Source organism: Patella vulgata, chromosome 7, assembly GCF_932274485.2.
Source record: "Patella vulgata chromosome 7, xgPatVulg1.2, whole genome shotgun sequence".
NCBI lineage: Eukaryota > Metazoa > Mollusca > Gastropoda > Patellidae > Patella > Patella vulgata.
In genome coordinates, this window is record NC_065885.2 from 28,267,661 (window position 1) to 28,294,749 (window position 27,089).

The 27,089-nt window shown below is 38.0% G+C and overlaps 1 protein-coding gene across 2 annotated transcripts in view; it reads left to right on the forward strand.

The window, feature by feature from the left end:
• The first annotated feature begins 812 nt into the window (after positions 1-812).
• LOC126828614 (F-box only protein 7) overlaps positions 813-27,089 on the forward strand; it is a 33,137-nt gene continuing 6,860 nt past the window's right edge. Inside the window, exons 1-8 of one of the 2 annotated variants that reach the window (XM_050558493.2) lie at positions 813-1,007; positions 10,782-11,283; positions 11,797-11,956; positions 16,481-16,555; positions 18,923-19,012; positions 19,279-19,331; positions 20,970-21,093; positions 26,969-27,009. In XM_050558493.2, the coding sequence (XP_050414450.1) occupies positions 892-1,007; positions 10,782-11,283; positions 11,797-11,956; positions 16,481-16,555; positions 18,923-19,012; positions 19,279-19,331; positions 20,970-21,093; positions 26,969-27,009 (1,161 nt within the window). In that variant the 5' untranslated portion in view covers positions 813-891. Of the gene's footprint in view, positions 1,091-10,781; positions 11,284-11,796; positions 11,957-16,480; positions 16,556-18,922; positions 19,013-19,278; positions 19,332-20,969; positions 21,094-26,968; positions 27,010-27,089 lie in introns of both variants that reach the window. The other variant, XM_050558494.1, reaches the window with a different exon arrangement.

The following is a 27,089-nucleotide window of genomic DNA, read 5'->3' on the forward strand; positions in this document are numbered from 1 at the left end:
CAGAATTTGATTTAATGGAAGTAAAGCATGTACCCACAATTTCAGTAAACCTATTATACCCCGCATCTGCCAGTCATCATTCTTTTTTTTTTATCAAATCTGTCTCTTGGAAATACTGAACGGTTTGATCTGAACACTTCTGGGGTAATTCCGAACAGTGTCCGGATGCACCCCAAACCCATAATTCTGATATAAGCCGCCATTATGTTTATTTACAATGAAAATATGATAAATTTTCAATGTATTTCTATTAATTAGCGAATGAGAAAGAGGCAACAGCCTACTCCTAAAAGAAACTTGTTAAACACCGAATTAATTTAACCATTTAACTTTAGAAATATTTTACATCAACTTTGTCAAAAATAGAAAAAAAGCTTATCTGCTTCTACATTTGAATATTTATCTCTGCCATGTTTTCCATGTTACAAAAAAGATCTTTAGTATTATAATAACCAATCAGAAAACGGATAGCATTGTAAAGATTAAATCTACGGGGGGGGGGGGGGGGGGGGGTCCGGACCATCCCACCGTCCGAACCATCCCCGTTCTCCCCTACGTAAAAGATCCACTGGCATTTGGAATTCGATAAGCAGTGCCGTTAACCGGCCAAAATTCCCCTCATAGCAAACTGTATGACGTATGCCCGTCTTCATTAGCCCAGTCTGAGCAGAACTGTAGAACGTTAAACAACATTTCATTTCATTTCATTTTCAATAAAGGCATTCCAAGTTTCAAGCTAATTCATTTCGATCCTTTACCGTGTATTAGACGCATGCGTGTCTATCCAAATCTATAACGCAGACGGTTTATTTGACGTACTCTCCAATCCAATTTGCTTAGAAACAAAACACATTTTTTAGTCAACATTTGCTGAATTATTCTTGAAACAAAATGAAAATTCGTGTTAAATGTGGTAATGTCAGAAAGATAGTTAGTTGTGAAAGTATCCCTACGTCACTCCATCAGCTGAAAGCCGCAGTATCAACAGTATTTGAAATATCGGAAGGGTAAGGACTCAACTTACGACTCTTTGTGTCAATATGCATCACGACCCTGTCCTGTGGCTGGGCAAGAGCACGATACTTTTAGGGTAGGTGTTTATTAGGTCAATGCCTTGATGGAGTTCGAAGATGAGCATTTTCTGCTAGGGTAAGCAGAGATAAGCAATTTGATTCGTTGATGCCTTGGGACACGATAACTTAAGTTCTAAGTAAGTAAGTAAAAGTGATGAAACTTAAGGTGTATAGTTTCATTACATCAATACCTTGACTAAGTTTGATAATGAGCATTTTTTACTCGGGGTAAGCAGAGCGATAAGCAATTTGATTGTCCGAGACTTTGGAACACAATAACTCTCCTTCTAATTGAGCTAGAATGTTCAAACTTGGTGTAGGTGTTTATTAGGTCAATGCCTTGATGGAGTTCAAAGATGAGCATATTCTGCTTAGGGTAAACAGAGATAAGCAATTTCATTGGTTGGTGCTTTGGGAGACGATAACTTTAGTTCTAATGAAATGAGGGTGATGAAACTTGGTGTATAGTTTCAATACATCAATACCTTGACTATATATAAGTTCGATAATGAACATTTTCTGCTCAGGGTAAACAGAGCGATAAGCAATTTGATTGGTCAAGACATTGAAACACAATAACCCTCCTTTTAATTGATGTAGAATGTTCAAACTTGGTGTAGGCTTTCTTTAGGTGAATGCCTTGATGGAGTTTGATTATGAACATTGTATGCTTACGGTAAGCAGAGATAATCAATCTGATTGGCTAATGCTTTGGGGCACGATAACTTTGGTTATAATGAAGTGAGAGCGATGAAACTCCGAATATAGATTCATTATATCATTACCATGACTAAGTTCGATGGTGAGAATTTTCTGCTTAGGCTAAGGAGCATTAAGCAATTTGATTAGTCAAGACTTTGGAACATACATGTAACAACTCTGCTTTTAATTGAGGTAGAATGTTTAAACTTGAAGTAGATGTTCATTAGATGAATGTCTTGACTGATGAGATCAATGATAAACATTTCGAGCTGAAGCTAAGCAGAGCTAATCAATTTCATTGGTCGATGCTTTGCGACAAGATAATCTTGATTCTGTTTGATAGAGAGTTATGAACTTAGTGTATAGTTTGATTGCTTGATACGTTTGAAAAAAATAAATGTGCTATTAATCAATATGTCTCATCTATTTATTTTGGGATTTTGGTGTGGGATATCAGCCTCACTGTTGGCTTGTTTAATTTAAAATGTTTTTGTGTCAAAATTCCCACTCAAAATGCAGTTTCCAAGCAAGTTTGGAAGTTGTTACCTAGGGATGTAACTTGTATATTACCACATTAAAGCACCCCGGCCATTACAGTTGAAATTCGTAATAAGAGTGCTATAGCGATGCTTTCTGAACAAAATTTTCCTCATAGTACACTGTATACAAACGGTCTTCTTGGTGCAGAAGAAGTAGGACGTTGAACCCCATTTCAATCACTGTACCTCAAGTGAATCTAATCAGGCCAGCTGCACCTAATGATAGCGAATCATTATGTTGCACCTGATGATAGTTTATTTGCAACGGGTTGGCCTACATGTATCTGTAATGGGTATGGAAGTTACATGTACAACAAACAAGAACAAATATAGGACATTCACATGGTATCGTATTATAATGTATTTTAAAATCTTAATCTAAATATATTGACGAAATTGTAAATATTTAATACCATACATTACAATTAACTATATTTTCTATTCCTCCTTAATTAATAAAGTAATTCAGTAAGCATCCAACATTTTTTATACATTCTTCAATCCATTAGTATATTAATTAAGTTGAATTGAATCAGTAATATGGGTTTTGATAAATGGAGAGTTATTCTTGTCATTGATTCATAAATTGTCATTAAATTTGCAACATGACAATACATGTTTTTAATATGTAACACTGTAAGCTTACTGCCCGTATTTGACAACTACAGACATTTTATATTACATGGATTGGAATCTTACTGTTTCAACATTCAGCTGAGAATAAATTTATTTAGGGAACTCCTTTCAATATTGTACAAATTCTTTAATATATCGGTAATAAAAATCATGTTTTGTATTCAATTTCTTATTACAAATTAGATTCTGAAAATCTGAACAGACTTAATTACTCTCCTCAGTGTGATTTCAAGACTTGATATATGTAATGTCAGTGTAAGGTTTAAATGTGTAAAATGAATTGTGTATTAAAATTTTCATATTTGCTGACGTGAATATTTCATCCAGTAATGTTTCATGTAATATAATTTGCATTTGAATAATGCATTCATGTATGTTAAGAGTCATTCCATGAGAAAACCATGCAGAAGGTGGGGGTCGGCAGATCAAGTTCATCTCTGGGGGATTTTATGGACTCCTCAAGACTACTTCACAGCCAGGAGGGCCGATCTCAAAATTTCACCGTTATTGAGAAACAGCCTCTGGGTGATTTCTGGTCAATTTTGCCATTTTTCAGGTCATTTTTGGTCAATTTTCAGCCACCTATTGTGGCGAGTCTAGGGTTTGGATGGAAATGGTGGTGATTGGTGATGTTAGTGGGGGTCTTCCTGTGCCTAAGTGTGAAGACCATAAAGTCGCATCTATTCTCTGGGAGTAATGATCAGCAAAATTGTAACATATGGCGACAAAAACCGAAAATATACACCTGCGAAAATTAGCTATATTTTCTATGATGCGGGGGTAGTTCAAAATATCGAAATGGTTTTATGCAAAGCTCGACACACTCTATCGATATAAAAAATAAAATCTCTGTCACCTCTCTTCAATCAATGCGAAATAATAAGTCAAAGTTGGTGAATTTTCCGTATTGTAATCTCTCATTCTCTATGAAATGGCCAATACTTTCATTCAGGGTAAGCCAGCTTTCTCCGTTTCTTCACCAAATTATTCGCCAGCGCTCGCAGGTAGCAGCTTAAAAGCCACTGGAACAAAACTAGTCTCTTTGATGATGATTGGTATCCAATCCATGATGGCCACGCCCGAGACCGCAGAAAATTGTTTTTTTTCTCATTTTTGGCCATAGAATGTGGTACATATTCCAGATATGAGCAATGAAATGACTTAATAGATTGACAGAGTGTACTAAGGACATTAAGGCCCGTCCTTTAGCACATTACATAGCAATAAGTGAATTGAGAACCGAATGGGAGCTGATTTCTTGATGAAGTGGGATTCTAGTTGGAAAGGTGATATGTGCTGCCCATCGCTACCGCCTGGGTCTCAAATTGTATATTCCAGAAGGATGTAAACATTATGCTGTCCATAGTGAGGAAATGGGCTGTCAAAAGAGCCAAGTTCCTACACCACCTCAGGTTAGTTCTTCAAATAAATGATATGACATAGGGTCAAAAATTAAACTTCATCATGGGATCATTTTCAGAGCCCAAAATAAATCTTGCCATGCCCTTTAAAACTAAATTTGTACATGAAGGACATTTCTATCAGGGTCCACCTCTCAAAATATTGTTGATATCAACCCCAACGTATATGGGCCATTGAAAATTTTCTTGCATCGAGTCTCCGAATGATGGACTGGCTGGTAACAGGGACCCCTGCAAATACTTAGAAAATAATTTCAGTAAATTATTTTATGTGGTTTGGTTGTTTCAGGTCACTGCTGGAACTGATGACATCCCTCCCGCTGCTTTTCATCTGCAGCTAATGCTAATGCTGCTTGCATCCATCATCAATCTACTGCTACTACATCATCTGCAGCTATGGTTATTGGAACTGCCATGCTGCCTCTTCCTTCTGTAACAGCTATTGGTAGCGACACCAGTGACAGTAATGACTACCAGTAGCTGCAGATGATGTAGCAGTGGGAGAGATGTCACCAGTTCCAACAGTAACCTGAAAGACCCAAACCATATAAAATAATTTACTAAACTTATTTTTTAATGTATTATTTGCAGCTGGCAACATTTGTAAAATTTTCTGAAACTGGTCCCAGTCAATCCATCATTCGAAGACTCGATACAAGAGATTTTTCAATTGCCCATATATGTTGGGGGTTGATATTAAGAATATTTTCAATCTGATTAAAACACAGATCCTATTTCGTTTCGTTTTTATAGTTCAAAATTTTGTTTTACTTGTTTTTACTACACTAGGATCTGAAAGAGTTGTTATCATTGACGTGTTCTGAATTCTGTGAGGTATTAGCCAATGAAACGGTCTGTTACGGCGAGCTTTTGGCATGTTTTGCATGGAACTGTGGGTAAGCCCCTAGAAGCACTAATTAATGCTGATTTGTTAATCAAATGTCTGACGTCATAGGTTCGACTGCCGCTCGTATGACCTCTGACGTGACCTATCGCAACAACCAGTCAGATCTTCATGTAGTGTAGGTCATCGAAAGTATAAAAAAAAACAAACGAAATATAAATCTTTATTTTAATCAGATTGGAATATGTTGAGAGGTGGTCCCTGATAGAAATGTCCTTCATGTACAAATTCAGTTTTAAAAGGCCCAGCAAGATCATATGATGAAGTTGAATTTTTGACTCTGTGCCATATTTCTTTATTTGAGGAACTACCCTGAGGCAGTGTAGGAACTTGGCTCTCTTGACAGCCCATTTCCTCGTTATGGGCAGCATAATATTTCCCGCATACATAAAATAGAAGAAAAAATTCTAAAATTAACAAGAATTTTTTAATGCTGCCAAAGTTAAAAAAAAAAAAAGCAGAGAGCTGGCCTTTAGTAAAGGTATTACAGCTATATCAGACTCAATGCAGCTGGTTTGAGGACTTCTGAAGCCCATCACTTAACTTAATCAACTGGAGTATCACCGCACAACTGTTTCCTGCTAATTTGATTGTGGTCGAGCACACACACAGGGTTTCCATCGATATTTCAAAGACACAATTTCTTCCCTCTTTTTTTTTCAATAGTATTTTATTTCACTTAGCCGATAGGTATAAGTTAATTCCAAGTGACACAACGCGGTCTTTGTATTGCTTCTCCTTAGATGTGGCAGCATGCATCCGTTTGTAATATTCCATTTAATGCAGCTTCATCAAGAAATCAGCTCCCATTCGGTTCTCACATCACTTATTGCTCTGTGATGTGCTAAAAGGTGGGCCTTAATGTCCTTAGTACATTTTTTCAATCGTATGAAGTGATTTTCTTGGTCATATCTGGGATATATACCACATGGCCAAACATAAGGAAAACTCGCAATTTTGCGCACTTTCGGGCACGGCCATCTTGGATTGGATATCAAGCCTCATCAAAGAGACTAGTTTTGCTCGGGGGGGTTTCAAGCTGCTACCAGTGAGCGCGGGCAAATGATTTGGTGAAGAAACGGAGAGAGTTGGCTTACCCTGAATGAAAGTAGTTGGCCATTTCATAGAGAATGAGAGATTTACAATAGGGAAAATTCACCATCGATAGAGGGAGTCGAGCTGTGCATAAAACCATGACCTACCCCAACATCATAGAAAATAGAGCTAATCTTCGCAGGTGTATATTTTCTGTTTTATTCACCATATCTTACAATTTTGCTGATCATTGCTCCCAGAGAATAGATGCGACTGCATGGTCTTCACACTGGGGCACAGGAAGACCCCCACTAACATCACCAGTCACCACCATTTTCATCCAAACCCTTGACTCGCCACAATAGGTGGCTGAAAATTGACCAAAAATGACCTGAAAAAGGGCAAAATTGGCCAAAAATCACCCAGAGGATGTTTCTCAATAACGGTGAAATTTTGACATCGGTCCTTCTCGCTGTGAAGTAGTCAGGGGGAGTCCATAAAATCCCCCGGAGATGAACTCGATCTGCCGACCCCCCATCTCCCCGATTCTGCACGATTTTGCATGGTTTTCTCATGGAATGACTCTTATTCTTGAACTCTCCTTCTAAGTCATCTAATTTTTGGTGTGAACTACTTTGTTGTTTTGGTCAAAACATCTTTGTGTTACCTGTTCTTGAATTAGTAGATTTAATCACATGAGTCTGACCTTCGATCCGTATTTATATGCATACACCATGTCCAACCAGCCTATTGTCTGGTTGGACATGGTGTATGCATATATATACGGATAGAAGGTCAGACTCCTGTGATTTAATAAAGGCCTACTCTTTAAATATTAGCAAATTGCAGATCTACCCTTTCCATAATATGCAATGGTGTGGTGTGATAATATTAGTATTAAGTAAATCTCTTGTACATGTAGTTCAGAATGTAATGCTTGAATGAAAAAAAAAAGAGAAAGAGGTTCTCTACAAACAACACATATGATACAGTTTCATATACATGTAGGCCTACATGTATACTGAGCGCCATGGAAAACGCATCACTTAGTTTTTCGTATAACAAAATGATCCTGTAAACATATCTTATTTATTTTGCTTCTTATTGTGAACAATATTCAAATGGGAACACATCAATAACAACACATTTGTACACTTATGGATGTTTAATCTGTAATCAACGGTACAAAGTCAGAGGGGTCAAAACCAAAAGTACGACACAGATGTCAGTAGCGCTTGTGTCCTCCACGGGCTCTTACGCACGCTGTGCAGCGACGTCGCATGTAATTTACCAATGTTTGAAAGAAGGCCTGGGGTAAGTTGATCCGTTCTTGGACAAGAGCAGCTTCTAAAGCAGCAATGGTGTGCATTTGTGGTCTCCAATACAGACGGCATTCAGTCTCATCCCAGACATGTTCTATCGGTGCCATGCCCGGAGACATGGCTGGCCAGTCCAAGACATTGATGTTGTTAGCAGCCAGGTAGTCCATACTAAAACGGGCGGTATGCGGACGTGCATTATCTTGTTGGAAGTGCTGAAGTTGTGGGTGCGCTCGACATCATCACGGTAGGCTACAGCATTAACGCGACCCCTGCAAATGTGTAGGGCAGTCCGGTGATAAAATGTGAAGCCTCCCCACACCATTACACTTCCCCCACCCCATCGATTCGTTTTGAAGACGCAGCAGTCTGCAAGACGTTCCCCAAGACGTCTCCACACACGTTGACAGCCATCAGCGTGATAAAGATGAAAGCCACTCTCATCACTGAAGAGCACACTTTGCCAGTCTACTCTTCTCCATGTCTGGTGTCCTTGAGCCCATATCAAACGCCGTTGACGGTGACGATCCCTGAGGATAGCTCCAACATAAGGTCGTCGTGCATGGAATCCTACTTCTCTTAGACGACGTCTAACGGTATTGGCACTTACTGGTCCTTGTATTCCGACAACTGCTGCACCTGTTCGAGTCGCTGGGCGGATTCTGCCACGCAGATGAGTGACCCGGATGTAGCGGTCTTGAGCCTGGGTTGTAACGCACGTGTAGACATGCCAGCCCTGGACATTCCCATGGCTTTATTCCGTTGATTTTCAGTAAGTCTCGGCATCTCTAGCTCGATTCCTTCACATATCCAACAACAAATTACGACAGATTGACGTTTCACAGTTCATGTACTGCACATTAAGTTGAAAACATGCTTTTAAAGGGCTCACACACAATGCTGCACGTGAATATTGGGTTTTTCATGTGCATCTCGTGCAATTTTTTTTTTGTGCACACGGGCCGATATTTGTTGCGTTTCGGAGCATTGTGTGAAACAATAGTTCATAGTATTGCATAATATTATACATACAAAACTCATTCCGTTCTACTCCTCTATACCCTGGGTTAATCTATGGGGGAGACACGTTTTCAAGTTATCCGCCCTTGATGATTGTGCTATTTTTATCGACCAATCCCAAAAACTGTTATTTGAAAAGGAAGTTGGCAAAGGTAAGTAACTCTCATCGGACAATGTTAGGAGTTGGCCTATTCTAAATGAGTAATTATTAACAACCAATTATATATTATGTTATTGAAGAACAGACGTTCATATAATAATGAAGGGTCATTAGTGTTATTTAGAATCGTTCGTTCGTTTGTTCCCGGAATTTTAATTCCACGTGATATCGTAGACAAGGTATTGTGAATTGTTGTTGTTAGTTTACGTCCAATTCCACCGAGGTGATATCGCAGACAAAGGTATTGTGAATCAAATTGCCAAGTATAAGTTCAATAATAATAAACATAACAGAATGACATATTTCAGACAAAGAACGAATAGTAATAATAATAACAAAAGTCAAACATATAGATGTCATACATATTTGAAATCAACAACACATACTACAGATTTTGATAATACAATTAAATATAAATAAATTATAAATATATACATTATTTACATAAATCATTCAGTAAATGAACATGAATATGGTTATCTACCCTTATAAAAACGAAGGCAAAACGATTGGTTTGTAAACTGTTTTCTAATTGGTTCGTAGACTGTAGCTACATTCTAGGCCAGGGCAGATAATTTGAAATCATAGAAACCCTAACTCAGAGTATAGTGGAGTAGAACGGAATGAGTACACTGTGTAACCGAGGATGCATTTTTATACGCCCACATTTTCATGTGGACGTATATTGTCGTCGCCCCTGTCCGTCCACAATTGTTTGTGAACAGTCTACAGGTCACAATTTTTATCTGATTTCAATGAAACTTGAAATATAGGTTTATCACCCTAAGATCTCGGTTCCTTTCGATATTGGCATGTATCGCACTGTAACTTCATGGATTATGGCCCCTGATTGTACGAAAAATCACGTTTTTAGCTTGTGAACACTGTAGAGGTCACAATTTTTATCCAATTTAGTTTAAACTTGAAATGTATGATTATAACCCAAAGATCTTGGTTCCTTTCGATATTCGCGCATATCGGAACATAACTTCCTGAATTATGGCCCCTGATTGTACGAAAAATCGTGTTTTTAGCTTGTGGACACTATAGAGGTCATAATTTTTATCCGATTTAAAAAAACGTATTATTATATCACCAATAAACCCTAAGGATGGCCGAGTTCAAATTTCGTGAAAATCGGCCCAAAACTGACAGACAAAATGGCCGTCGTTTGTTCTCAAATAGCGTAAAAATATGGTATATCAAGGTTGTGGACCCTATAGAGGTCACAATTTTTATCCGATTTTGTTGAAACTTGAAATGTAAGTTTATAACCCAAAGATCTCGGTTCCTTTTGATATTTGCGCATATCGGACCTTAACTTCCTAATTGTACGAAAAATTGCGTTTTTAGCTTGTGGACCCTATACAGGTCATAATTTTTATCCAATTTAAAAAAACGTATTATTATATCACCGTTACACCCTAAGGCCGGCTGAGTTCGAATTTCGTGAAAATCGGCCCAAAACTGAAAGACAAAATGGCCGCCGTTCGTTCTCAAATAGCGTAAAAATATGGTATATCAAGGTTTTGCACCCTATAGAGGTCACAATTCTTATCCGATTTGTTGAAACTTGAAATGTAAGTTTATAACCCAAAGATCATGGTTCCTTTTGATATTCGCGCATATCGGACCGTAACTTCCTGAATTATGGCCCCTGATTGTACGAAAAAACGCGTTTTTAGCTTGTGGACCCTATAGAGGTCACAATTTTTATCTGATTTTGTTGAAACGTGAAATGTAAGTTTATAACTCAAAGATCTCTGTTCCTTTCGCGCATATCGGACTAACTTCCTGAATTATGGACCCTGATTGTACGAAAAATCACTTTCTTTTTAGCTTGTTCTCTATCCATCTCTCGAAAATGTGGGCGTATCCTGCCTGGCAGCCGCTGGTTATTTAATTGAAAACGTATAGTTGGAAATAGAATAAATTTATCTATGTTTATCTACAGTATTTAATATTCTTTTAGATCTGTAAAGCTTAGTTTAAATGGGGTGGACAGTTTAGAGGAAGATGAGAAAACTTTGGAAGAGTTTGGTATCGTTTCTGGTGACCTTGTGTTTGTTTTACAAGAATCTGAACAGTTAAATAAGAGACATAAAACTGAACCGCAAGCAGCAGAACACCAGGCGTCTACTACATATAGTAGAGATAGCGGTCAGTCTTCATCTGGTCAAATACAACACAAGAATGTCTGCACGTCAGTTTCTGAAGAATCAGACCATGAGACTATCAAAGATCATGAAGTGTCAGAAATGGAATCTGATGATTTTGAGGACAACAAATGTGATCCAAGATTGGTAACAAAGTGTTTACAGGAACCAAATCTATGCCGAGAATCAAGTGTTACATGTATTCCATCCACATTGAATCAACTTTATTGTGAAGCATGTTGTACCAATAAGAATGATGCAGTATGGGTTGCAATTCACACTCTTATGGTGGAATCTGGCTACACTTCTGTTTCTCAGGCAAGTAAACGTTTATACATTTGTTTAGGAATGAAATTATTTAGGAAACTCTTTAAATCTGGAAGATTTCTATGCATAAATTTTGCTTAGGAGTCAAAGTTTGATTGCATACATGTGCAATGCAGAGTATTGTTAAATGTGGAGAACCAAAATGTCAATTAGAGACAACATTTTCTTCCTCAGTTTCCATGTGGGTTGCTTATGTTTTGCCTGATATTATCTGCATATTTGTTGCCCTTTGTGGTGCATGTATGCACACGGGAGAGTATGTTCAAATGTGGTGAACCAAAACATCTGAAGACAACTTTTTCTTCATTTCCATGTGGGTTGCTTATGTTTTTTTGTGATGTTATTTGCATATTTGTTGAGCTCAGTGGTTGGGATTTCAAAAATATGAAGTTGGTTGTTGTTGTCGCGTCTAGTGGAGATCATCACATGAGGTTGGAAGATTTGTGTTGACAGAATTGAGTCCTGCGGTCATTGTACATTAATAGGATGCAGTTTCTTTTTCAGGATGCTTCCAGTCAGGTTGTAGATAAATGTCAAATTCAGATGCCGAATGGATGGAAAGCAGCCAATCATTATCAAGGAGAGTATCACCATTTAAATCTTAGTCCTGATGTTACTTGTAAAGTGATTGGTGTTGCTATGGGATCCCAGCTTGTTGTCCAAGGTAAATGTTCAGGAAGGGGGATGTTGACTATTTCCTGGATTGTAGTCATGTCTACTGGTTTTTCTTCTGGGTTTCTGTTTGTGTGTGGTGCATTTCTCCTGCACTTACATGTGCTATATATTACCCTTTTTAATATATCATTAAGTACATGTGGATGTGCCTCTGGGAGGAAAAAATGGTGTCACGATTGACACCTGGATATTGCCACTCGTAAAAACTTATTCCCCAGTTGCGTTTTCAAAATTATAAAGAAAACAAAAATGGCATTATTACAATATACACAAATCAATAATGTTGAGTTCAATATGTCGATGGGTGATTTCGTGACTTATTGGAATTCCCTGAAAACTATTGGAATTCGCACACAAATAAACACAACTAAACATAGTCTTCACTGTAACACTCGCGCAGTTGTTTGAATAGCCAAGTCCGAAATTTAGGCCTGTAGATCCTAATCTGGTACTGACTTGAGCATTCCGTTTCCTCAATATTATACCGTCACGACAATTATGGTTAACTTGTTCCCCAACGTGATTCCATATAAAAATGTGGTCCTATCAATCAACCATACACAATGTTTCACATCTGGTCTACGAACATGGCCCCGATAACCTTACTGCAAATCAGTACGAAAAACCAACAAATAAGAGGCTGCAAAAGACAAAATTACAAATCATCACTGAATGATTCTTATAAATCTCAATATATACTATTCAAAAAAAGTAGGGGATATTTGATTTTTAAGTGTTATTAAAGTCACCTAATGAAACTGACGAAGAAACAAATGACAAAATGAAATGAAGTTCACATTCATCGATTTATTCCAAATGATCGTTAGACTAAGTAAGGCACAGACTGACCATTATAAGGGTAAAATGATACCCGGGGTCAAACAGCAAAGTTACCACAGCATCACAACAAAGTCAGTAACGGGTAAATCCTCCTCTGTTTGCCAAACAAGCATTGATCCGACGTGGCATACTCCTAATGAGACGTCTAAGGTCATTTTGGTCCAGATTGTCCCATTCCTGTTGCAACGCAGCAGCAAGTTCTTGGACATTGGCAGGACGTTGTTGACATTGACGTAACCTCTGTCCAAGCATGTCCCAGACATGCTCGATGGGGGAGAGGTCGGGACTCAGTGCTGGCCAAGGTAATGTGGTGATGTTCTGTTTTGGAGGTAACCTGTAACGATCCTGGCCCTGTGACATCTTGCGTTGTCATCCTGGAAGATGAAACGGTGGCCATGACGTCGTGCGAACCGCACAACATGGACTGCCAAGATGTTGTCCCGGTAGTACTGGCCTGTAACACGCCCTGCAACAACATGTAAAGCCGTTCTTCCAGCAACAGTGATGCCTCCCCACACCATAATGAGGCACTATCCACCCTGCTTTTATACCTATATTGTGCACAAGCTGCATGCCTCAGATTATAGTTGAGAATTCAGGTGAGTTTGGGGGATACTACAGAGCCCATTAAAAATGAGTTTAGGGGATCCAGACTCTTTTACATTAGGGCTGTGGAACACGCAATCATGTCAAAATAAAACAACTGAAATTTTTGACCTCATCACTGAAGATGATCCACGATATGCTAGTCATCACTGAATCTTGGCTGAAACCCAATGGCAATGAACACCATATAACAGCCATGACACCCCCGTCCCATTCATTTGTGCACCTTGCAAGATCCCACACCACTGGTGGAGGAATCGCAGTAATTTACAGATGTTCTATTATTGTTGAAGTTCTCTCAAACAAGTTTGAAGCTAAAACGTTTGAACAGCTACCTTTAAGAGTTACAGCTTCTAACAAGTGTTTTATAGTAGTTTTCATTTATAGGCCGCCCCCATCGGCAAAGAATAAACTTTCATCGTCTGATTTTTACCAGGAATTTGCAACTTTGTTGTCTTCATACTCAAAACCGAATACCATAATTCTTGGTGATTTTAACATACAGATAAATAACACAATAAAGTCGGATGTCAAAAGATATGTGTCCCTCATCGACTGTAAAGGTTATAATCAACATGTTATGGGACCAACTCATAAATCTGGTAATACTCTTGATTGGGTACTCGCGCCAAATGACTCTGACCTTGTCAAGGAAGTACATGTAGAAAATAGACAAAATTCTGACCATTATTACATTACAGCAATATTAAAATTGTCTATACCTCAAAACCTTAAAAAGGAAATTATTTGCAGAAACATTAAAGCCATTGACTGGAATACATTTCGAGTTGATATTTCAAATTCAAAACTACTTTTGGATCCAATGAGTGATGTCAATGCTCAAGTTAATCTGTATAATAATACTCTTTCTCCATTACTTGACAAACATGCCCCAGCAACTAACAAAACTGTGACTGTACGGAACAGCGCTCCCTGGTACAATAATGAAGTCAAACAATCAAAAAGCTTACGTCATCGAGCTGAGCGTAAATTTAGGAAGACCCATGAAATCCACCACCAGATCTACTGTAAAGCTAAAAGTGACTATCTAAAGATCATTAGTAAATCTAAGCAAAAGTATTGTCGAACTTATATTCAAAACTGCAACAACGATCCTGGTAAAGTTCATAGATTTTTGAAATCCCTTCTTGGTAAAAAACCAGATCGAAAACTTCCTAGCTCAGACAATAACAAAAGTCTAGCTGACTCGTTCAATGATTTCTTTATCAACAAAATTGAGAAGATTCGCGGTGGACTAAATTCATCTACATATTCTGACAATACCCAAACAACTTTATTTGGCGGACATAAATTATGCAGTTTCAGACCCTGTAGTAAAGAGGAAATCAAAAACATCATCATGGCATCAAAACCTACAACATGTTTATCAGATCCAATCCCAACACACCTTGTCCTTCAACTTATTGATCAACTTCTCCCATTCTTCACTCAATTAATCAACAACAGTTTAACAACTGGTATATTTCCTGACTGTTTTAAATCGGCTATTGTCCTTCCACTCCTAAAGAAAGACAACCTGGATAAAAACATTATGAAAAATTATCGTCCTGTCTCAAACTTACCGTTCCTGTCAAAGATTATTGAAAAAGCTGTCAATATTCGTCTAAATGAACATCTTGCTGCAAATTCCTTGTTGAATGTTTTCCAATCAGCATATCAACAATATCACAGCACAGAAACAGCCCTACTTAGGGTTGTAAATGATCTACGTTCTACTGCAGACAGTGGCTGTATTGCTTCTCTGGTGTTGCTCGATTTATCGGCTGCTTTTAATACCATAGACCACACCCGTCTACTGGGGAATCTTTTAAACCGCTGTGGTATAGATGGGTATCCTCTAAAATGGTTCAAGTCATATTTTCAAAACCGCAGCCAGTCTGTTCTCATTGGTACCAACTTATCAGAGAGAACATCTCTAGCCTGTGGAGTTCCACAAGGATCTGTATTAGGTCCGGTACACTTTGTCCTTTACACCAACCAACTGTCTGATGTAATTAGTAATCATGGTTTTAATCATCACTCTTATGCCGACGACACCCAGATTATTGGTACTTTTTCGGCAGATTGTTATGTTGATTTCTACCAACGGACCTCAGCTTGCACCACACAGATCAAGTCATGGATGACATCTAATATGCTAAAGTTAAATGATAATAAGACGGAGGTTTTATTTGTGGGAACAAATAAAAAGTTATCAAACCTAGACTCTACTACTTTAACGATTGCCGATTCGGACATTCAGGCGCTGACCAATGTTAAAAACTTAAGAGTAATGCTCGATTCAGCCCTATCAATGGAAACACATGTCAACTACATTTGCAAAGTATGTTACTTCCATCTCCGTGCCATTGGAAATATCCGGCATCTTCTGACAAATGAAACAGCCCATACTCTCGTTCGATCTCTAGTGTTCTCTAGGTTAGACTATTGTAATGGTGTTTTAAGTGGTCTGAACCAATTACTAATGTCAAAATTACAAGCTGTTCAAAACACCGCTGCGAGAATAATAAGTAAAACATCAAGACGCTCTCATATAACACCTATTCTGAAGGAACTTCACCGGTTGCCAGTACATTCCAGAATTATGTTCAAAATCTTGTGTCTTGTGTTTAAATGCTTAAATGGATCCAGCCCAGAATATCTGACTGAACTTTTGCAAGTTTATGAACAGTAAGAAATCTTCGTTCCCAAGAACAGAGCCTTTTACACATACCGAAATTCAAATTGCAATCCTTTGGTTATAAATCTTTTAGATGTTATGCACCAATCGTATGGAATTCCCTACCACACAGCATTAAAACGTCAAGTTCTCTCGAATTGTTTAAGACAAAATTGAAAACTCATTTATTTAATCTAGAATATGAGTGATCAAGCTACTAGTGTAAATAGTGTACAGTGTACAGAGTATCTTTTTCTGCGCCTTGAGCATGTAATTTTGGATGGAATTGGCGCTATATAAATATACATTATTATTACTATTATTATTATATCATCATGTAATTTAATAGCTTTATTATCTATTTGATTATATAAATATTATTTACAGGAAAACTGGCTTCAAGTTACGAAACTAAAAATATTCAGATAAAACCTGATGATTATATTACTTCACTTGAAACAGGTTAGTTCACTTTTGGTAGATGCAACAAGAATTATTTTAATTGACCTAGAAGACTTAACTCCTAAAATACTGCTTCAAATCCTGATAAATACCTACATGTATTACTGGCCTTTCTCTGGATGTCTTACTCTTAGTCATATTTGTGCAGTGTGCACACCTCATTTAGTGGTTCCCACATGTCAGGAATGGCGCTGATAAAAAAAAGCAAAACATGCACATCGAAGAGTAGAGGAAATGCGGATGTGTGGGCAAAATTCTCCACCCTAGCATTGCACACTTCATAAGAAAACAAAGATTTAGTTGAAAGTATTGTGAAGTAGGGTTATAACGAGATGTTAAAATTTATTCCATTACCTGGTTTTTGGTGTGAAGAATTTTTAACATGTTATTTTTATTTGGGGTTATCTAGCATGGTGAAAGTTTTTTACATGTTTTTATTTTATTTTTCTGGAATTTAGTCAGTTTGTGCAGCTAAAACTGTACATGATGCAAACATTCTGTCAATGTAGATGTGGTTGGCCTCAGTGCGTCTATTTATTAAATATAAATTGGGTCATTTTTGATGAATAGGATGGGACAAAAAATAATCTCAGATTGCCCATATCTCGATTATTTCTCAACGAATCTTCTTCGAGTTTCATTTTTGGATTCTTTGGACGAATCCCATATGTGCTCTGACTGACGTTTTTTAGAAATTCGAAAGTTCACTCGATTAATATTAGCATCAAAGATGGCATATCTCCGTCACTATTTGAGGTATCGAGTTGAAACTTGGTAGAAATAAGGAACACACTGATGCCTTCAAAATGTCATATTAAAAAATTTTGTGTCAGCTTCCGGAAACTTTCGGAAATTACTGAGGCCTTCCGATTTTTACTGAACATGAATAGTTCTCTTTTTAAAAATAGACAAAAAAATGACATATGGTGGTGTTAGCCCCAGATATTATCTTTCATTTTCAAAGGCCTTGTTCCATAACATTTTCAACCGCTTGGCCGCCATATTGGATTTTACAAAAAAACCATTCAAATCGATATTCCACCACTGCCATTTTAATTCCGATTTTCGAAAAAAAAAAAATTTGTATTGTACCTACTTCAAATGGCAACAGTCCTTAGGAGCCGAATTTTGAATTTCGATTTTGTTTACTTCCGGATTTGACTTTGAAGTTTGTTCTACTTTTCACCATCTAGATGGTGACCTAATCATTCCAAGACCCTTGACCTTTGTATCTATGATGAACCTGATGTCTACTAACAATTAATATAAAAAAGTTTGGTCATGAAGTATACTTCTGGTTTTATTAAAAGTTCAAAATGACAGGTTTTTCCACTTTATTAAATACTAGCAGGATACCCGGCTTCGCTCGGGGGTCATAACTCCGGAACCGGAAGTGGTAGACTAACGCCACCTGGTCTATGTTACTCCCCGGTCCGAGCTACCCCTATACTCCAAATTTCAGACTCGGGGCAGACCTAGTGTAGCCGCCAAACCCGAACAGACTTCGCTCGGGGGTCATAACTCCGAAACCGGAAGTGGTAGACTAACGCCACCTGGCCTATGTTACTCCCTGGTTCGAGCTACCCCTTTACCCCAAATTTCAGACTCGGGCCAGACCTAGTGTAGCCGCCAACCCCGAACAGACTGACTTCGCTCGGGGGTCATAACTCCGAAACCAGAAGTGGTAGACTAACGCCACCTGTCCTATGCTACTCCCCGGTCCGAGCTACCCCTATACCCCAAATTTCAGACTCGGGGCAGACCTAGTGTAGCCGCCAACCCCGAACAGACCAGCTTCGCTCGGGGTCATAACTCCGAAACCGGAAGTGGTAGACTAACGCCACCTGGCCTATGTTACTCCCCGGTCCGAGGTAACCTTATACCCCAAATTTCAGACTCGGGGCAGACCTAGTGTAGCCGCCAACCCCGAACAGACAGACAGACAGACAGAAAGACAGACAGACAAACGACAGTCACAAATATATATATAGATTGGATGTTAATATAATCAATAATTTATGGTGTAACTTGAATGTTGATGTGAAAAGGCGTGACGTAACGTCACACACCAAAACACCCCAGTACTCCTTAGGAGTTCTAGTGTCTATTTGCTGTTTGTGTTATTGACTAAAATTTCATGAGACCAATGCTGACATATTTATAATAGATCATTCATAATAATGGCTTTAAATATTTGTCTTTCTTTGTATATAGATGGAAGTAGAACTTTTAAGAATCACCTTAGGAGTTCTAGTGTCTATTTGCTGTTTGTGTTATTGACTAAAATTTCAAGATATCAATGCTGACATATTTATAATAGATCATTCATAGTAATGGCTTTTAATATTTGTCTTTCTTTGTATATAGATGGAAATAGAACTTTTAAGAATCTCCATCGGTTATCATTGTTAATTAAAGATGGTATTGCTTTACCTTTACTACAGGAACTGAATTCTGGTAAGTTACAAGGAAAAGCCAGGAATTCATTCATCTTTTGCAGTTTTAACACTATTGATATGCTATTATTTTTTTTATATATTTTGATCTGCTATGGAAAGTTAAAGTTGAATTTTTAACCCTTGCTAGGGTCAGTACGTAAATATAACCATTGACAGCTTGAATTCCAAATAAGAGTCAGCCATAGCACCTGACATATGGTCGTTTTTATTAGTCCTGATGGATCAGAAAAATAGGACGATAAACAGCATTTCAATTCATTTCAGCTCTTGGTTTACCACAGATCTTTGGTTATCTTGGGCTTAACTATGAATCACAGGTAAATATCTCTTTACACCCATTTCTACTTGACATCCATCCATCCCTCAAGTCCTCTAAAAAAAATTTTGTGGACAAATCTTTTCAAAATTTATATTCATTGTGAAATGAAGAAGCCTTCTAGATATGGAAGACCAAATGGGACAATATTCATGATTCTTGTTTCTACATTCCAGTTTGAACATTTTAGACACGAACGCAACATTCTAAACTAATGATTTTTGTTTCTACGTTCTTATGTCAACAATTCATGCACAAAATCAACATTTTAAACAAAAAATTGACCCTATGTTTCATTTTCGGCGTTTTATCGGTAATTTTTATATATCATTAAATATTAAAATTAAAAAATAATTTCTTAATTTTACACGACAAAGAAATCAATTCATTGGTTTCTGAAAGTATCTAAAAAAAATCTGGAATTTGAACTCTTATGAAAATATTTTCTACGTTTCAAAACGTCTTGAAGTTAAAATCTTGAAATGAAAATGTCCAGAAAAATATAATGAATTATGAACATTATTACACCAGATTTTGTGCATGAAATGTTAACATAAGAATGTAGAAACAAGAATCATTAGTTTAGAATGTTGTGTCTAAAATGTTCAAACTGGAATGTAGAAACAGGAATCATGAATATTGTCCCATTTGGTCTTCCATATCTAGAATCATTATCTTTCATCTTTGTAGAATCTTCTGAACATTCTACCGATAAATGCTATCATCTGTTCTGTAGGAATTTTTTTTTTCCAGATTAAACTCTTAACATTGATAAAGATGGCTTGCAGGAAATCGAATGGAAATATGAAACTATTATAAACTTCAAATGTCCATGTCATTAAATCAAGACTGAACGATTTGATAATGTTTGGAACTTTATGTTTTTTATTAATATGGTTTGATTGTGTGGATTTTGAACCAGGGTTTTTAATCCATTCTGAAACAAACCAGCACTCTTTAGTGAAACAGGGTCAACCAGCTCCCATTCTCTTAGGTATTAACAGTAATCAACAAAAAGTTAGAGGTCGGCATTCACAAGTTGTGTGTATTGAGAGAGAGAGGGGGGTAATTTCGGGGCTAACACATGGTTCAATTTTTTCAATAATTTGCTTGTGCGTAGGGTCTTTAACACTGAGAGGAAATCAGAGGACCCGGAGAAGACCCCAGAGTTTGGACAGGCGACCCTACTCCTTGTCATGTACAACTGGGAAATCAAAACCGTGCCAGTTGACTCAATGACAGACCTTATAATACCATTCGGCCATCCAACCCCCCTTGCATATTTATAGGAATATCAAAATTACAGTTAAAAATAAAACCAGTGGTTGTTTCCCATAAAAATTGTGTTCTGTTAATACTTAAAATGAGAACCGCATGAGCCACATCTGCCATGTGGTTAATTCTCACAAGGTTTGGCCTAGTCACTGACAAATTCATTGATGTCTTTAATCAACAAGTAATAATGAACTCTTTGTTATTTGAGCTGATACCTTAGTTGCCAGTCCATTGTTTTATCAATCGGCTTTTTCAAACATTAAACGGCTGTAGGAGACTGCAATCATATCCCTGTTTTGAATTCAGTGCTTTTTGGTCTGGATTGATGTCCATTTATTATTGTCTTCTTTCTATTATATTTTAGTTGAAGATATTAAGTTATTTAGATTGTGGTAGTTTATTAAGAATGGGAGAAGTATGTAAACAACTCAACAACATATATAAAGATCCTTTTATCTGGAGAAAACTTTATTTGACTACATTTAAAGGTTTGTACCACACAATAGTCATCTAACAACAGTCTTTTTATGCTCCTCCATTTAATGGGTGATTTATTGCCTGGAGTACTTTAGTAGCACTGTTGAAAATGTGAATGCTTTCATATAAAAACTGAGAGGAAACTCCTAGATCTGTGTTTAATAATCTTATGTACCGGTACTCTAGATTTCAATGATAATACTCTGAAAATCGTTGATAGTAAAACACTGTATTTGTTAATCTTATGCATTCTTGATTTTGTTGAGGTATTGTTATTCTGGTTTATAAACATCTGATCAGACGAGGGACAGGTATTGCGCACACAGTACATTTTTGGTATGCTTACAATCAAATTAAAAGGATATTTTTATTTTGTTTCTTCTTTACGGTTTTGAATTTCTATACAAGATCTAAAAACATATTCAAAACTACCGGTACCACTGTTCATATAGCTGTGTTATGCACAAGACTTCAGTGATTCTATTTGTAGATCAGTGGACGATGACTTGGTACGATTGAAATTGTAGCTGTTTAGTTGGCTACTTACGTTGTATAACAAGTGAAGTACACAACCCAGTGATAAAACTTGTCAAATGCTTCTGGTAAAATATAAAATACAGGGAAGAAAAACTAAAGAAAACATCTGATTTTATTCAGGATGTCTATGCTTACCTTCGTACATTAACCCTGTTTGCATTACAAATTTTAGGAGTGCCAGGTACGGTGCTAGGCACGGCACGGTACAGTTAATTTTTTTGTAGTGTAAACGGGTCAAACATAGGCATGCCGTACTGAGTCCAACATTTGGCGTGCCTGGCACAGTTCCAAGACCGGTTATTGTATAGTAATGTAAACGAGTCAATTTCTTGAAATGTATCGCGGCCTGGTACCGTGCCGAGAACAACAGACTTATCACGGCCAAGTGTAAACAGGGCTATTGACTTCATGTTTCAATTTCACCCTAGAACTAGAACAAATTTCAATTATTTATTAAGTAAAATTGCTATTTATATTTGTTTAATATCCTAACCTATGTGTACATTTCATTTATTTGAGTTTCTTTTGTATGTATACATAATAAATCTTCTATGGCTGTGTCTATATGTTGATTACTAAAAATCTCATTTTTTCTTGTTTCTACATATTTACATGGTTAGTCACCAATTCACGTATAAATCAAACTCGATAGAATTTTTGTAAATATACATAATAGATCTTTTATGGCTGTGTCTATATGTCGATTACTTACGGTCTCATTTTTTCTTGTTTCTACATAATATTTACTTGGTTAGTCACCAATTCACGTATAAATCTAACTCGATAGAATTTTTAAAAATGTGAACCTTTATTTACAAATGCTGTACTCTATAAAAATAGATTTAATTAAAAGTCATGGTGCTGTAATATATTTCTCAAACCATGGTAAGGACTATAGGCTGGCTACTGTACCATTTTGACAGTGGTGGCATTTATCATCTAGTTGAAAATATACTGAGCGCCATGGAAAACGCATCACTTTTTTTCCCAAATATTTTATTACTAGGTGGTTTTGTATGTATAATATACTATTCAAAAAAAGTAGGGGATATTTGATTTTTAAGTGTTATTAAAGTCACCTAATGAAACTGACGAAGAAACAAATGACAAAATGAAATGAAGTTCACATTCATCGATTTATTCCAAATGATCGTTAGACTAAGTAAGGCACAGACTGACCATTATAAGGGTAAAATGATACCCGGGGTCAAACAGCAAAGTTACCACAGCATCACAACCAAGTCAGTAACGGGTAAATCCTCCTCTGTTTGCCAAACAAGCATTGATCCGACGTGGCATACTCCTAATGAGACGTCTAAGGTCATTTTGGTCCAGATTGTCCCATTCCTGTTGCAACGCAGCAGCAAGTTCTTGGACATTGGCAGGACGTTGTTGACGTTGACGTACCCTCTGTCCAAGCATGTCCCAGACATGCTCGATGGGGGAGAGGTCGGGACTCAGTGCTGGCCAAGGTAATGTGGTGATGTTCTGTTTTGGAGGTAACCTGTAACGATCCTGGCCCTGTGACATCTTGCGTTGTCATCCTGGAAGATGAAACGGTGGCCATGACGTCGTGCGAACCGCACAACATGGACTGCCAAGATGTTGTCCCGGTAGTACTGGCCTGTAACACGCCCTGCAACAACACGTAAAGCCGTTCTTCCAGCAACAGTGATGCCTCCCCACACCATAACAGAACCACCCCCAAATCGATCATGTCTGATGACGTTAACGTCTTGGAAGCGCTCGTTTCGACGACGCCACACCCTCCTACGTCTGTCCAAAAAATCAACAGTGAACCTTGACTCATCTGAAAACATCACATTGCTCCAGCGTCGATTATCCCAGTGTTGACGATCCCTACACCAACGACGTCTTGCCTGAATGTGATGATCTCTCAAACAAGGGATCACGCGAGGACGTCGGGCGCGAAGGTGACCCCTATGCAGTCGATTCCGAATCGTCTGGCCACTCACTCTCACACCAGTGTCTGTTTGAAGACGAGCGCTGATCTGATTTGCTGTGATGACACGATTTCTCATGGCCAAGGTACGGATAAATCGATCCTGGGCTTGAGTTGTCGCCCTTGGTCGACCTGAGCGTGGTCTGTCCTGTACAGATTGTGTATCACGGTATCTGGACCATAGCCTGCTTATGACAGACTGAGAAAAATTCATCGTCCGCGCCACAACCGCCTGTGTTTTGCCGATCTGTAGCATGCCAAGGGCACGTAACCTTTCATTTTGGGTAAGCCGACGCATATCAAAATTTGTTTTCTGGTCACTAAAACAATTAAACTGATGTTTCCACCCTGGAATTCAATGCCACAATGACTGTAACATTCAAAGTCAGAGTCGTGCAAATCTTGGGTTGGACCCCCATGATGATCCCAAGCATCACCTGCATTCCATGCGGTAGCTATTGGTGCGTTTGGGCGTCACATGTAACTGGAAATGTTTCTTCTGTTAGGTTCTATAGTGACTTTTTTCGTAGTCATTTGCATATTTTAGTATTATGCCCCCAAAATCAAATATCCCCTACTTTTTTTGAATAGTATATTATGCAATACTATAAACTATTGTTTCACACAATGCTCCCAAACGCAAAAAATATCGGCCCAGTGGTTTTGTATGTATAATATTACTAAGTGGTTTTGTATGTATAATATTATGCAATACTATGAACTATTGTTTCACACAATGCTCCCAAACGCAAAAGTATCGGCCCGTGTGCACAAAAAAAAATTGCACGAGATGCACATGAAAAACCCAATATTCACGTGCAGCATTGTGTGTGAGCCCTTTAAAAGCATGTTTTCAACTTAATGTGCAGTACATGAACTGTGAAACGTCAATCTGTCGTAATTTGTTGTTGGACGTGTGAAGGAATCGAGCTAGAGATGCCGAGACTTACTGAAAATCAACGGAATGAAGCCATGGGTATGTCCAGGGCTGGCATGTCTACACGTGCTATTGCCAGACACTTCAATTGTCATCAGTCCACTATTGTAAGGTTGGTGGAACGTGTTCGAGTTACTGGATCAACACGTGATCGTCAACGTCCTGGTCCACAACGCGTTACAACCCTGGCTCAAGAACGCTATATCCGGATCTCTCATCTGCGTGACAGATTCCGCCCAGCGACTCGAACAGGTGCAGCAGTCGTCGGAAGACAAGGACGAGTAAGTGCCAACACTGTAAGACGTCGTCTAAGAGAAGTAGGACTCCGTGCACGACGACCTTATGTTGGAGCTATCCTCAGGGATCATCACCGTCGGCGGCGTTTGATATGGGCTCAAGAACACCAAACAATCAGAAGAGTAGACTGGCAAAGTGTGCTCTTTAGTGATGAGAGTCGCTTTCATCTTTATCACGCTGATGGCCGTCAACATGTATGGAGACGTCTTGGGGAACGTCTTGCAGACTGCTGCGTCTTCAAAGCGAATCGATGGGGTGGGGGAAGTGTAATGGTGTGGGGAGGCTTCACATTTCATCACCGGACCGCCCTACACATTTGCAGGTGTCGCGTTAATGCTGTAGCCTACCGTGATGTTGTCTTTCAACCAATTGTTGTTCTGATGTTTCGAGCGTACCCACAACTTCAGCACTTCCAACAGGATAATGCACGTCCGCATACCGCCCGTTTTAGTATTGACTACCTGGCTGCTAACAACATTAATGTCTTGGACTGGCCAGCCATGTCTCCGGACATGGCACCGATAGAACATGTCTGGGATGAGATTGGACGCCGCCTGTATCGGAGACCACAGATGCACACCATTGCTGCTTTAGAAGCTGCTCTTGTCCAAGAATGGAACAATTTGCCCCAGGCCTTCTTTCAAACATTGGTAAATTCCATGCGACGTCGCTGCACAGCGTGCGTAAGAGCCCGTGGAGGACACAAGCGCTACTGACATCTGTGTCGTACTTTTGGTTTTGACCCCTCTGACTTTGTACCGTTGATTACAGATTAAACATCCATAAGTGTACAAATGTGTTGTTATTGATGTGTTCCCATTTGAATATTGTTCAAAATAAGAAGCAAAATAAATAAGATATGTTTACAGGATCATTTTGTTATATGAAAAACTAAGTGATGCATTTTCCATGGCGCTCAGTATATAATTGATCATCCATTGTTGTTCAAAGTGTTATTCACCATGTGCACTGCTTTGTTTGCTTACAGTGGATGACAGTTCCCTGCGAAACGACACAGTTGGTGTGAATTTATTAATTGAAAATGAAACTATTTTTACTTTGGATAGAGAATGGTTGAATCTATTTAGTAGTAGATAGTAAATAGTTCAACCAAAAACAATTAGTTCACCAAGTGCTAGAAATTAAAGTGTAACTTGTCTCATGTTTGAGGCAGAGTACAGCGGAGTAAAATACACAGTTTTCTGGAATGCTTCCAAGTCCCTTGTATATTATAAGAACAGTACTTGATTTTTTATCCGCCCACATTTTCATGTTTGTGGACACTCTACAGGTCAATTTTGACAAAACTTGAAATGTAGGTTTATCTCCAAGAGATCTCGGTTCCTTTCAATATTGGCATGTATCGGACCATACGAAAAATCATGTTTTTTTTAGCTTCTAGACACTATATGTATAAGATTCCATCTGATTTTGATGAAACTTAAAGTAGCTAAGTCTCTAACTCAATATCATCCAAAGTCTTACAAGTTGAAAACACAAATTATTTTTCTCAATTCAAATCAACATTGATGTTGTGATCTTACCGGGAAAAGATAGGCTTCTGATATCCAATATTTAAGACAAAATAAACACTTTACCATTGGTACAAGGAATCAAAACCACGTCAGTTGACTCAATGATAGACCTTATGATATACAGCACGCACAAGATAACCATTCGGCCATCCAACTCCCCTTATCCGATTAATAAAACTGTTTAAATATATCAACATTACATCCTAATTATAGTCATTTCGAGACTAACATGTGCAATTTTATTTCAATAATTCGCTTGCACTTACGGGTCTTTTGCTGTGGGAAGAAACAAAAGGACCCAGAAAAAACCCAGTAGGTTGGACAGGTGACCCTACTCCTTGTCAAATATAAGCGAGAAATTGAAACTGCAAAACATGACTCAATGACAGACCTTGTGATCTAACGCGTTGACCATTCAACCACCCAACCCCACATCCCCAACCCCCCATCTTTGTGAATACTGAAGAAAATTGAGCCATATTTAGAGTTATATTCTTTTTAGAGATATAACTGGAAGATTCAAAATCTTGTGTATGAATAAAAGTACAATGAAAGAAAATATCAATGTCTGTAGACAATGATGTGGATTATTAATGTTTATTTTGTTGATATTTTAGGTGGTAGTAGTAACACAGATTTATCTCAAAATTGGTACCAGGTAAGAAATAGTTCTAATATAATTTGCACTCTTTGGACCATATTTGAACTAATAATGTCTGGATATGTCTTAGTGTATAT